The sequence below is a fragment of the Myotis daubentonii genome, chromosome 8 (genome assembly GCF_963259705.1).
Source record: "Myotis daubentonii chromosome 8, mMyoDau2.1, whole genome shotgun sequence".
In the NCBI taxonomy this organism is placed as follows: Eukaryota; Metazoa; Chordata; class Mammalia; order Chiroptera; family Vespertilionidae; genus Myotis; species Myotis daubentonii.
The window spans coordinates 19,443,064-19,457,220 of NC_081847.1; the positions used below are offsets into that span (position 1 = coordinate 19,443,064).

Below are 14,157 nucleotides of genomic sequence, written 5' to 3' on the forward strand. Positions count from 1 at the left end.
CCAAGTTTTCTGTAAATCACATTGAGAAGGTGCTTAGTTAAGGTGGAACTTGATGGGAGAGTGTTGTGGATGTGGCTTTCATGGCTAATACCTTCTTATTCCAAATTCTGAAGAAACTGATAACTAAAATGTTTAAAAACAGCATGAAAGCACACACATATGTATCCATATAAACAAAATGATATCAATATCCCTTTATATTGATTTGCATATATACTTTAAATGTATAAATTTAAGTGTACGTTTATACTTATATCTACTTATATATTCATAATTATATACTTACATATTTATATCTAACACATACCTATATATTATCTATATACATTATATACTTATGTACAAATATAAAATACAAACCATATATAAAGTGTACATATGCTTTATATCGGTGCATAATTTAAAAAATGGAACTTTAATGGATACTGATTAAATGTAACTTGCTTGCTTGCTGTTTCACTCATGCTGAACAAATAATTTTTAAATAAAAGTTTAAAAATCAATGCCATCTCTAATTCGACTGAGCGTGAATTTCCTTATTGTTTAATTAGCAGCCCTGTTGAGATCTCCTTTCTGAGGCCTAAAATGTGCAATCAGGCCTTGCCTGGGCCAATCAGTACTTTCACCAGCATCTGTGAAGAACACAGAGGTACTGATGGAGGCCGTATAGTGTGTGGACCCTGCTCTAGGAGACTCAGGAGCTAGAAGGCCCCACAGCCAGCTGCCACTTACTGGGCGGTTATTCATGACAGGCACTGTGCTCAGTGCTTTTCTGGCCTCATCTACTTTAATCCTCACAAGAGGGCTACCTGTAGGTACTGCTCCATTTCACAGATGTCAAAGTTGATTCTTAGAGGTGCTGGCTCCAAGGTGTACAGCAGCAGTTTTCAACCTGTAGGTCGCGACCCCTTTGGCGGTCGAACGACCCTTTCACAGGGGTCGCCTAAAACCATCCTGCATATCAGATATTTACATTAACAGTAGCAACATTACAGTTATGAATTAGCAATGAAAATAATTTTATGGTTGGGTCACAACATGAGGAACTGTATTTAAAGGGCCAGAAGGTTGAGAACCACTGGTGTATAGCAAGTAGGTGGCTGAGCCAGGTCTGAGACCAATGCTCAATTACTGAACCAACCCTCTACCCTCCCACATGGGGATAAGCTCGTCTCTACCCTAAAACTGCTCACTAAGGGCTGGAAGACAAATGCATGTGAACTGGCTTGAGCAAATGAAAGACACTGAATGCTTCCTTATCTTTAATTTTGGTCTTTAAGTGGCGAGATGAATGTCGTGAGCTCTCTAGAGGAGCATAGGAGAAGAAACATTTCACTGTTAAATTAGGAGGCACTAATTAATTATAAGCAGCTAGTGGAGGCATCTTATAATTGTTCACGACCCTATCTTTTCACAGTCCTGGGCCTTTGTAAGCCCTGTTCCATCGCCTCAAATGCTTTTCCCTCATTCCTGCCTTCCTGATGGTCTCAGGCAATGCTTGCTCCCTGAATGTCAGGAAAATATTTTTCTAAATCCATTTTTGTTTGGACTCTTTGCTTTCTTAAAACATTCAGTAGCTCCCTCTTGCCTCTATAATAAATCATAAGCCTGTCTGAAGTGGAAATGCCTGTAGAGAGTGAGGGACAAAAATGGTTGCTTGATTGACCTCCTTCTAAAGGCAAGTGACCAGAGTCATGGCTGTGTTGCATTACTACTCTCCTTGTCCATGTCTGTGGCAATGTGATTTTCTTGTTCCTCCCATGAAGAGTGGAGCCTATTTCTCTCTTCCTTGAATCAGGCTGGCCTTGCGACTTGTTTTGGCCAAAAGCATGTGTGGAAATGTTGAGTTTAGCCTTCAAAAGGACTTGTAGCTTCTCCTTCCTCTTGAAGCCCTGCCCAGGCACCATGTGGACAAGTCCAGGCTCAACTATTAGATGGTTAAAAACATGCAATCCTGCCAAAACCGGTTTGGCTCAGTGGATAGAGCGTCGGCCTGCGGACTGAGAGGTCCCAGGTTCGATTCCAGTCAAGGGCATGTACCTGGGTTGCGGGCACATCCCCAGTAGGAGATGTGCAGGAGGCGGCTGATCGATGTTTCTCTCTCATCGATGTTTCTAACTCTCTATCTCTCCCTTCCTCTCTGTAAAAAAAAAAAAAAAAAAAAAAAGTTAAAAAACACACACCATGCAATCCTTTGGGCCTGTCTCCTCAGCTGTTAGTTACCATCCTCCAGACATGTGAGAGAGGCTGTCCTAAGCCAGCGAGCCCCCCGCCAACCTGCCAGCTGACCATGGACGCACAAGTGAGCCCAGACACAAAGCTGAGCCCTGTCCAGATCAACAGCCCTGTCTAGCTAACGTATAGATGTGTGAGCAATTGTTAATGCTTATTGTTTCAAGCTATTAAGTTTTGGGATGGTTTTTATGTGGCATTACTTGGCAATCGATACCTGATGCAATGGATACACATGGTTAACCTGTGGGGGAATGGGGTTCAAACCTGGACTGTCATATGACTGTACTGGGGCTTCCCCAAACAGCTGCAGTTGCTGTGAAGATGTTCAGGTGAAAACTCGGGGCCCTGTTCCTGCCCCTGCCCATGGGGATCTCCAGTGAGAGAGCATAGGCACATCCCTTCTTCCCATGTTGCTGGCCTTCGTCCACTAGAGTGATCGGTCACCCCACTTATCCTTTCCAGCCCAAAGCATTTTTTTTATATGTGCTCCATTCAAGTCATAGATTAAGATATATCAAGCAATGTGAACATGATGAGTATCATTTGTTGACCTAATGTGGCCCAGACACTGTGCTGAGAGTGCTACATGAATTATTCTATCTAATCCTCACAGCAAACTATTACTATTATCATTTTATAGAAGAAGGAGTTGAGACACAGAGATATTAAGTCACTTCTCATTAGGAGGAAGAACCAGAATTCTAACTCAAGTCTGCTACTTCCAAATCCCTTCTCTTAACCATGACCCTTGACTATTCTCTATTCCTGACTATCAGAAGTGTGCAAATAAAAAGTGTGATGGTTAATTTTACGTGTCAGCTGGGCTGGGCCAGGGGGTGCTCAGATATTTGGTCAAACATTATTCTGGGTGTTTCTGTGAGGGTGTTTTGGATGAGAATAACATTTAAATAGATGGACTTTGAGTAAAACAACATCCGTAATTCTGTGTGTGAACAGTCAAGGTATCCTGGATATCCTTAAGGTCAAAGGATTCTGTATTTACAGGGCACATTCATGTGTTTTATATTGGTATAGGTTTTTAAAAGAAATAAATATATAGAGATGCAAATGAAGCCCTCCCTGAAGCCATTATGCCTTGGACTTGACCACTACACTAAGTTTGACAATTAGAACACTGATCCATGCATTTTTTAATGCAATCACCTTATAATCAGATATGCATATACATATAAATGTTACATAATATGCGATCTATTTAAAATTTGCTTTATTCATTTGTATTTTGAGGTTTATTCATGAATTCTAGTTCATTTGTTTTTAGTTCTGTGTAGTCATTCACTTAAAGATATGCTAAAATTTACTTATTTGTACTCCCAACGATAAGCATTTAGGTTGTTTGAAAGTTGCTTGCTATTACAAATAATTTGAAGAAAATATTCTTGTCTATTTAATTTCTTGGGCACATGTGGAGATTTTCTCTGCGAGTATGTACGTAGGGGGAAAACAGGTTTATGGATATATGTTACCTCCTGCAGAGAGGGAGAGTTCCTGTTGCTCTCACAGCCTTGCCAACATTTAGTATCAGCAAAATTCACCATTTTGCTAGTCTATTTGGTGTGAAATGGTATCTCATTAGTTCATTTTGCATATTCCTCATTACCAGGGAGGATGAGCATCTTCTCACATGTGAATTCACTCAGGTGTTCTCTTGTGTTAATCACCTGTGCATAACTTCTGTCCATTTTTCTATTATCTTTTCTCTCTGACTTGTGGCCATTCTTTATATATTTTGACATTTAATTCTGTTTTTTCCCCCCCTAAAACTTGGGGATTAAGTTGCACATATCTTCTCCTAGTCTGTGGCTTATCTTTCAACTTTGTTCATTGTGACTTTTGTTGAAGAAAAGGTGTTTAATTTTAATGTAGTCAGGGTTATCAATCTTTTTATTTTTCTTGGGGTTCAGTGATTTGTTTAAGAAATCCATCCCTATTTTAGTATCATAAAGATGTTTTTCTACATTTTAATTCTAAAATATTTTTATACATTTAGGTTTTAATTATCCTGAATTTTATTTATGCTCAAGATGTGAGGTGGACACCTACTTTTGCATACTAACAACTAGTCCTATTAATTAAATATCATCACACCATCCTTCCCTTATTGTTTTCATCACCATCTTGATCATATGTTAAGCTTCTTTTTATACAGGGTGTGTGTGCGTGCGGGATATCTGCTGCTGGCCTCTCTATTCTGTTTCTTTGACCCCTTTTTCTCTCTCCCTGTACTAACCCTGCTCTCTCATATTTATTATGGTTTTATAATGTTTTGATATCTGGTAGGCAGTTTCCCACCTTGATGTTCCCTCCTTCTCTCTTCATATTAATTCTCCTCATCCTCCTCTCTTGCCTTCTTTTTCTATTCTTGGCTCTTTGCTTTTCTAAGTGAATTTTAGAATCATTTTGCTTAATTTCACAGAAAAGTTTAATTGGAATTGCATTGAATTAATAGATGAAGTTGACATGTTTATATTGTTACATCTTTTTTATCCATGAGTTTAGTATATCACTCCTTCATCCAGGACTTTCTTTATGTGTTTTCTAAGTTTATAATTTTCTCACTAATGTTCTCACATACTTTTTCTTAGATTTATCATTATTTCATTGGTCATGAGATGTGGCATATTGTCAAATAAAAGAGATTTTAGGTAGTATTCTTATTTTGTCCCAGCATTAGAGAGTATGCCATCAAATTTCAGCAGTAAAAATAATGTTTGCTGTAGGTTTTTGATAGACAGTGTTATCGTCAATTAATTAATTACCTATTCAACTGCACCCAGGCTAAATTTCATTCCATTTATTGAGATTTTATTCCAGTGGTTGTATTTTTCAATTGCAATTGGTTCTTTTTCATATTCATGTTTATTTTTGCTCATGTTTTCCACATCATTTATTTTTCTTTTTAAACAGATGTTATTCATGCACTTATCATTCTGAGCAAATGTGCAAATAAAAAGCATAATGGTTAATTTTATGTTTCAACTTGGATGGGTCACAGGGTCTTTGATATTTGGTCAAACATTATTCTGGCTGTTTCTGTGAGGGTGTTTTTAAACATAATTTATTTTAAAGCCATTTTAAAGATTCTCCATAAAATTAATATCACCTGGTATAAATTCATGCCCTGTTTTTTATTTTGTTGAATGTGTGTTTTTCCAGATACTTTTGAATTTTGGTTTTCAGGCTAATTTTGAGTTGGAGATCCCTCCTGCCTCACTTCTTTCTTTCCTTTTTTGGTCTCCATTCCTGGCCATTGGTCCTATGGTTGTCTTAATTGAGTTCTTAGTTCTATATCTGACAGCCACAGCTTATAAAGGTGTTCTAGGGCTCTGGACTCACAGAGGTATTGGGAATAATGCAGATCCATTCAGCAAGTTAGTGGGAAACTTGGCCAGGTTCATGGGCATCTAGTCTCCAGTCTCCTTTGATCTACAGATTCTTAGACAACCAGTTCCATAGTGGCCAGCTACAGTATTTTTAGTCCTGTCTTTGCTGAAAGATGCTTCAGTGTTGGAAATATTGGAGCTGAGCTGCAGAGATTACCCGGCTAGTTGGTCATCAGCTATGTATGCTGGCTAGCCTCCGATGAGTTCTACAGGGTAAGACTTTAAGACAGTGTCTGCAAACTCATTAGCCAACAGAGCCAAATATCAACAGTACAACGATTGAAATTTCTTTTGAGAGCCAAATTTTTTAAACTTAAACTATATAGGTAGGTACATTGTTATTAACTTAATTAGGGTACTCCTAAGGCTTAGGAAGAGCCACACTCAAGGGGCCAAAGAGCCGCATGTGGCTCGTGAACCGCAGTTTGCTGACCATGGCTTTAGGGTTTCAAGAGTCCTGGTTAAATAGGTGAGGAGGTGCAGCTGTTTTTGGGTAAAATCCCAGGTCTGCTGGGAAGTGTCCAGTGCTTTCTGGGGAAGAGAAGAGGCTCTCCAGCTTCCTAGATGCTAGGCCTTTCATTTGTTCCAATAGATCACCAATAGATCAAGCTTGTCTCATGCATACAAACTATCTTTGGATATAATTCCTCTTTCAATCAGCAATGCAGAAACACAGGTACCGGACCCTTGACATAAACTTTAACCTTGAGTCGACTGTTATCTAGTTTCTGTCAAAAGCTCAGATGAGAGAATGGATGTCTGAGAATAAATGGGTGAATGGCTGGGCCATCCATGAACTCCTTTGGCATAAATTCTCCCCATTTTCTATGTAGCTGAAAAATGGTTGACTTAGCTCCTTAGAAATCCCTTCACTGAATGTCATAATTATATTTTTTGCCATTTGGGAGTGCTTACCTTGTGCCATGCCCTGTACCAAGTGCTCTGTGTACATGTGTCTAGTCCCTCATACAAACCTTCAAGGTGGAGTTATACTCCCATTTTACAGAGAGGAGAAACTGGTTCAAGGATCACTTATTTCATACCAAGTAATTAACACAACACTATATTTGTTTATCATAATCTGCTATATTTTTCTCTCTTAAGAAAAATATTGCCACCTGAGGACCATAAAATCCCCCTATGTGGCATGCATAACATCACTTTCCAAAGTAGAAATGATTATACTAACATACAGATGATTCTTTTATAATTGATATAATTCTCTCCATGGCTCCCAGTCTGTGTTATGTCTGTTTTTTCTAGCTATAGGGAAACCTTAAATAATGAAGACTTGTCTAATCCAGGTAGGGGGCTAAAAATAAAATTAAAATTTTTTTCCCCCCCAATGGCTCACAATAGCTAACAAAATTGAACTTTGTTGTGTTTTGTTCTGCTCTGGTTTGTATAGAGAGGAGGTTTAAAGCAACAGCAACATTTGAGCAAATATCGACTTATGAGATACAACATTCCCTGCTTATCTGTGGGTTTGCTTTCCATGGTTTTAGTTACCCTGGATCAACTGCAGTCCAAAAATATTAAACGGTAAATTCCAGAAAAAACAATTTATAAGTTTTTAACTGCGTGCCATTCTGAAATCTCTCACTGTCCTGCTCCATCCCACACAGGAAGTGCCTCATCCCTTTGGTGGTTTCGGTAGGTACCAGTGCCTGTGTCCAAGTAACCCTTATTTTACTTAATAATGTCATATTCACATAACTTTTATTATAGTATCCTGTTATAATTTTTTATCTTATTATTAGTTATTGGTGTTAGTCTCCTTACTATGTCTAATTTTATAAATTATTCTTTGTCATAGGTATGTATGTACAGAAAAAACCTTAGTATATATAGGGTTCAGTACTATCTGTGGTTTCAGGCATCTACCCATTGGGGGGTCTTAGAATGTGATAAAAGGGGACTACTGTATTCCCAAAGCTCCCATGAAATAAAAATTTAGATTAGGTCTTGGAAAGCAGTTTGCATTTTATTATCCAGGAGGTGATTACAGAATTGTCTATAAAGACAGAAGGAAAAGATGTTTGTCTATTTCTAAACCATTACGTGTCACCAGGGTAAAGTATCGGTTTCCATCAGTGTGCAAATAGCCAACCAGAGAAGGCCCATTTTTCTCACATGTTCTTCTCTGGCTTGTCACACAGAGTTCTTCAAAATGAAATATGACTTTTAATAAGAAAAAAATGTTAATCATGGAAATTCTTTATTATTTGAAGGTTTAACTAATGCTATCAATCAAAGGAACTTACATAGAGATAAATGTTTCTCATCATCCATTTTTCCTTCCTCCTTCCCCCCATTTGCCTGAGTAATAAATGTCCTCTCTCTTCCTGAATTTATAGTACATTTTTGGCAGCCAGGAATTACATCTAATCCGGAATCTCTTACTCTTCAGGGCTTATAGATAGAGTGTGCTGCACCCTGTGATGCTCCCTAAATATTGCCGATGGCAGGGATGACATTTCAGTGTCGAATGCTTGTCAAATAAATGTTATGCAAGAGGGACTTTTATGGACAGCAGCACAGTAATGAAATGCGGATCTGCAATGCATCACTGAATATTGACTTAAAACCAAGCAACGATGGAAGATTATTGACAAAGCAAGGGCTGCAAAACTTGGAAGGGGCAGGCAGCTCTAACATGGACAGATGTCAAGGCTACTCAACATCTCAGCCCAGCTGAGAAGGTATGCCATCCTTCTGTCAACCAGCCAATCAATATTTGTTGAATGCCAGCAAAGAAAAAAATGTGGTACTAGATCCTCATACCTCACAGGAAATCAGTTATATAAGTTTTGCACATTGTTGATGCTCATTAATTGTGTATTATTTCCTCTCTTTTTGCAATTTGGGTTATTATTACTGTTATTATTATTTTGCTTGGCCATCTGCATTCTCTGATTGTAAACTAGGAGGAAATTATACTCCTTTTGCAAATTTTTCAACTGTTTAAATATATCCCCAGAGCCCAGATACTGCATGTAATTATTAAATGGTTCACAGTAGAATAAATACACTTGCTCTGCTTAAAAAGAAATAATCCTATAAAGTCAAATTAAGCACAGGGCAAGAAATTCTAATATACAGATCCGCTGAAAGCGGTTTTGCATATATATGAAGTTTGCTTTCATAGAGTCCTTGGTTTGGAGTTTTAAATATGTTCTTAAATAAATGTACACTTGAAGGAAAACAAGTTAACAAATTAGTACAGAGGGGATGATATGGTGTTTAAGACTATCAGGGACGCTCAGGAGAGACTCACTGCGCTTGAACTTGGTTTCCCATCCAAGGAAAACATTTTATTTGCTTGCTTGAGAGAGCCCCTTGTAGTGCGTTTTATTTTCTACTTTTCACAGCAATGAGAACCCTGTGAGGGAGAGCCGCTGCCTTTTCCTGGGCAGCAATTGCTTCTGAGCCCCAACTAGCCTTTGTAGCAGGTGGTGTGACTGGAATGTCAATAGCCCCAAGCCCCTTGCTGGTCAACATCAGTCAGCCCTTTATCAGAGTCATGCTTAAGTGAGCATTTCTCAAGAGCCCAAAGTCTGCTGGGCAGAGATGGGGCGTCAGGTATGATGCCCATGCCCAGAAGAGAATACGGCATGTCTTTGTGGTTGCATAGCTATCCAGAGACTCGTGCTGGATTGGTTGTGAACCTGACCACGGCAAGTGTGGGGCTCAAGGCTCCCGGAGCCTTTGGGGAGCAACATTCCTTGGGTGCAATGGAGGATGGTCCTTGTCTATGTCTCTGACCCAGTTTCCTACCCAACCACAGAATCTCTCCTTCTTTCTCCTAGAAACTTGTCCGAACCTCTCATGCTCACGCTTCTGTGAAGTCTTCTTAGAATGCTGCCCACGCACCAGTCTCTAAATCCCAGCCCAGTTACCCAGGCCACCTTGTGAACATGTGTGCCCCTTCTGCCTTCCCCTAAATTGTACCCACACTCCGGGATAGACTCCCCACCAACTCTGCTTATTACCTTCATTAAAATCCTAGACTAAATGCCACCTCTTCAAGGAGGCCTGTCCCAACTGCCCCAGCCAGACATGAGTTTGCATTTCTCTCCAAAGCATCTTTATTGTGAGGCAGTGCGTGTAACAGCCCCCTCACTAGTGTCAAATCCTGTCTCCACCACTTATTTGCTATGTGATGTTACACAACTTGCTTAACCTTCCTGTGCTCAGTTTCCAAAATGGGAAAAATAATGATAATGTCTGTTTTAGATAATTATTATGAGAATTGAATTAATACATGCAAAACACTTAAAATAGTGCCCTAAACATAGTGACTGCTTAATATGTATTTGCTTCCCTTGTGTTCTCCTTCCTTCCTTCCTTCCTTCCTTCCTTCCTTCCTTCCTTCCTTCCTTCCTTCCTTCCTTCCTTCTTTCCTTCCTTCTTTTTTTATTTTTTTTTAAGTTCTGGCTACACTTAACCCTGTAGTGATTTGGGCATCTATCACCTCCTCATATGACACTGCAAGTTCCTTAGCAGCTTGCATACCAAAACTAACAGTTTCATGAGTACTGAATTAAAGTTCCAACACTTTTTTAAGCTTCTTTTTATGCCATATGCTCTTGAAATTTACTTCTTATTATAGACTAGGGGCCCGGTGCACAAAATTCGTGCACTGGGTGTGTGTGGGGGGGAGTGTCCCTCAGCCCAGCCTGCCCCCTCTCACATACTGGGAGCCCTCAGGCGTTGACCCCCATCACCCTCCAATCGCAGGATCGGCCCCTTGCCCAGGCCTGATGCCTCTGGCCTAGGCGTCTGGCCCGGGCAGCGGGGACCCGCAGTGGCAGTGGCCCCGTGATCGTGGGCTTCGCTTTAGGCCCAGGCAAGGGACCCCTAGCTCCTGGGACTGCCAGCTTCAACCGTGCCCAGCTCCCATCGCTGGCTCCACCCCTACTTCCTGCTATCACTGGCCAGGGCGGAAAGGCACCTGATTCTCCGATCATGGCTGGGGGGCAGGGCAAAGGCGGCCCCAGGGCCGCCTTTGCCCTGCCCCCCAGCTCTTAGCTCCCCCCTGGGTTTCCAATCACTGTCAGTGGCAGGGGGCTTCTTCCTGCTTTCCCTTTCGCCTCCCTGCATTGTGCCTACATATGCAAATTAACCACCATCTTGTTGACAGTTAACTGCCAATCTTAGTTGGCAGTTAATTTGCATATAGCCCTGATTAGCCAATGAAAAGGGTATCGTCGTACGCTAATTACCATTTTTCTCTTTTATTAGTGTTGATAATATCAAAGATATACAAGAGTAGAGTGGATTCATATACCCATCAGCTGGTGTAACAATTATTAACTCCTGGCCAATTTTATTTCCTCTGTACATCCAATCATTCTCCTCCTTCCTGCTCCAAACCCTAAATTATATTGAAGAAAATACCCATCAAAATATTTCATCTTAGGAGGAATTTTTAGTAAATGTATCCTACACTCATGGGAAGCCTGCTTTATTTTAATTCTTGTGCCACACAGGAATCATCTTGAGGACAGACTCAAGCTTTCAGACTATGGATCCTTCGAGAGCCGTGGGCTTGAACTTTGACCCATCATCCTCCCATAATCATTTACAAGAGTAGTTAGGTTTTGAGAGGCCATGCTTTGAACTGTGGTACCATCTAATCTTTGCAACAACAAGTCATGTTGGATGGGGATCTTTGAAAATGACTTGATCATTGGGAAAAGTCCCATTTATTGGTCACAGTGGACACTGTGTCTTGAGTCATTGGCTCCCTAAGAGGCAAAGATCATGCTAATCTGACTCACTATGACTGTGTCTCAGGCAATTGGACACTTGAGAATTTTTACCAGTGACAATGAAAAATTTTATTGCACTAAATACTAATTAGTTCTAGCTAGAAGATTTTAGCTAGTTTAAAATTGTATTTTCAAGAACACATTTGAAAATGAACAATTTTAAGGCAGGAGTCATCATTTTTTTAAAGAATAATCTTATAGTATATCACACAGGAAGAGTTGCTTTGGGGAAGGTTGTGCTGGATTCAGAAAATGGGGTAAAAGAGAAAACCATTCTGTCGGTTATATTTTTGTGCCTGAATCATTCTATCAAAGGTAAATTTAGCACCTACTAGCTGCAGAGAGATGGCAAATAGCTGGCACACATGTTGCTACTGCCCTTTCTGAGGTCAAGTGGACAACTGGTAACGAATCATACTGAAGCCAGGCACTCCCTCGTGGTCCTTCTCAACACAGTGCTCCAGACCATCATTTCCAATCACAGCTCACCCCTGGCTTAGTGACATCTATTTAGTAATGTCACATCCCTGTGTCAGAATATGGTTTATTTGCTAAGAGTATGCTAGGATTATAAGTCATGGGGGTAAGAGACACGTTATGTCAGAAGTTCTCAGATGTTTTATTATATCCTCAACCCCTAAACACACTTCCAAATACTGCATTATAATTTTAAAGCTATAGGCGAAGCTGATAGAAAGTGAATTGTGCTATTGGACATCAGGTATGATCTTTAAAAAATGTTGCAAAATTGAATTGTAGTTTTTCTTTATCTCCCCCCTCCCCGCATTTTCTGTAATTGCCAACCCCCTCAACCTGTATGCCTTGTCTACATTCTAGACATTCTCTGATCAACTTGTTAATTTTAGGAACAGAGTTTAAGCTACCTGGCCACTCTCTGACCATAATGATTCCTCTCTTTTATAATAAAAATGATGCTTATAAAAAGATGGTAAAAGTTGGAATTAGGGTCATTTATGAAGCTTGGATTCAAGTGTGGACTTTGACATATACTAATTGTTTGACCAGGGAAGTCACTTTCCCTTTCTAAACCTATTTTCTTATCACTAAACTGAGAATTACAACATTTGTTTTATGGGCCATGAGTTTGTCACCAGAAGTAACAGAAATGAGTAAAGTGCTGTACACATAATATATTTTTATACCACTAATTGAAAAATTCATATGTTCTCATAAATTTCACCTAAGAACATCAATAATAGGGAAGCACTAGGTTTAAAAAGTATAGCAGTCTTTGGATGAGCAAGCCATATATCTTTATTTCTTAGTATTTCTTATATGTAATTAACCATTTAGACAAGAATGTTACTTGGGGGAAAAAGGAGGCTGCATTTACATGTGTAGTAGCCACATAGACTGAAGAAAATAGGTAGACGTTGGATAGTTTTCCATGCTGGGCAATACTTCAGACCTCTGCCAGTTTTGTTTTGAGAAAGGGACTGCATGACCTACATGAGATTACAGCAGAAACACTTTTCAAAACATACAGACACAGACCCCGTGGGGCAAAAAGAAGTTCTCTACAATCGTTTCCACAGATCAAGTGAAATCAGCATGTTTTAAATCACCCTTTGGTGGGTTCAGACAGGCTTTCTTCTTATTCCTATTTCCTTCTATCTTTAATACAGCGGCAAACAATTCCTAGTTCAACAGATAATTCTACAGGAGCAGTGCAATGTTAGGAAATAAAATACAAGAATTTAGAGAATGTAGCCACAAAGAGGAAAAGTCACAATACAATTTAGTGAAGCACTGAGATTATTTTGCTTGTGATTTTCAAGCCTTAAAAACAAAACAAAGAAAAAACAAAACAGAATAAAACCCCAAACCTAAAGCCAAAGACACCTCATTAGGCCCAGTTTACCTGTTAAACCAGTCATCTGTGTATCGAGGGTAAGGATAGGGGTCGTTGCTACTGAAGTCATAACTTGCTTCGGCATTCTGAAAAACATAAGGGGTCTCACTGGGTCAATAAAGCCAGAGGCACAGGCAAGAGAAAATGCTGCGATACAACTGTTTCAGGCTGCTAGTCCCTCCCCACGTGCTGTGTTAATGTTCTGCTCTGGACCGGCCCTTGTCAAATGGTGACAGAGCTGAAATGTGTCTTTGGAGCTTTTTATCCCCCTACCCCCACCTTTTTTTGTTAATCCTCACCTGAGGACATTTTTCACTGATTTTCAGAGAGCGAAAGAGAGGGGTAGAGACGAGAGAAACATTGATGGGAGAGACACATTGATTGGTTGTCTCCGCACATGCCCCAGGCCGGGAGCCTGCCACCGAGGCATGTGCCCTTGAGGGGAATTGAACTTCAATTAACGATAGAGCATCAGTCTGCGGGCCGATGCTCTATACACTGAGCCAAACCGGCTATCCCCTTTTTTGAGGTTTCCTCATTGCATTCTATTTCAGGCCCTCAGAGTTAATGATTTTGAGTATTACGCTCTCCAGGACTTATGCCTTTTGGATAAATGGGATTTACCTGGAATCTAGGGCTTAAGCTAAGTTTCTTTGAACTGATGGCCAGAATTTTCTAGTTCTCATGTCACAAGTGAGATGGCCTTTAGAGTTTTCTTGCTTTATGTGGAAGACTCACGTCCAGCTCCCTGCTCCCGACTGACTTGGGGCTCACTTTCTTCATGCTTATGGATGTTAAACCCCTGCCCAAGCCCCGAATACCAACCTCAACATCAACCGCAGTCATTTATGCAGTTTACTGTTTTGTTGAA

General features: G+C 40.1%; 1 protein-coding gene across 1 annotated transcript in view; it reads right to left on the bottom strand.

Annotated features, from left to right (window-relative positions):
- The window catches only part of PCSK2 (proprotein convertase subtilisin/kexin type 2), a 259,436-nt gene that overhangs the window by 49,529 nt on the left and 195,750 nt on the right, over positions 1–14,157 (bottom strand). The window contains exon 6 of the mRNA XM_059705485.1: positions 13,296–13,372. Coding sequence (XP_059561468.1) covers positions 13,296–13,372 — 77 coding nt within the window. The remainder of the gene's footprint in view (positions 1–13,295; positions 13,373–14,157) is intronic.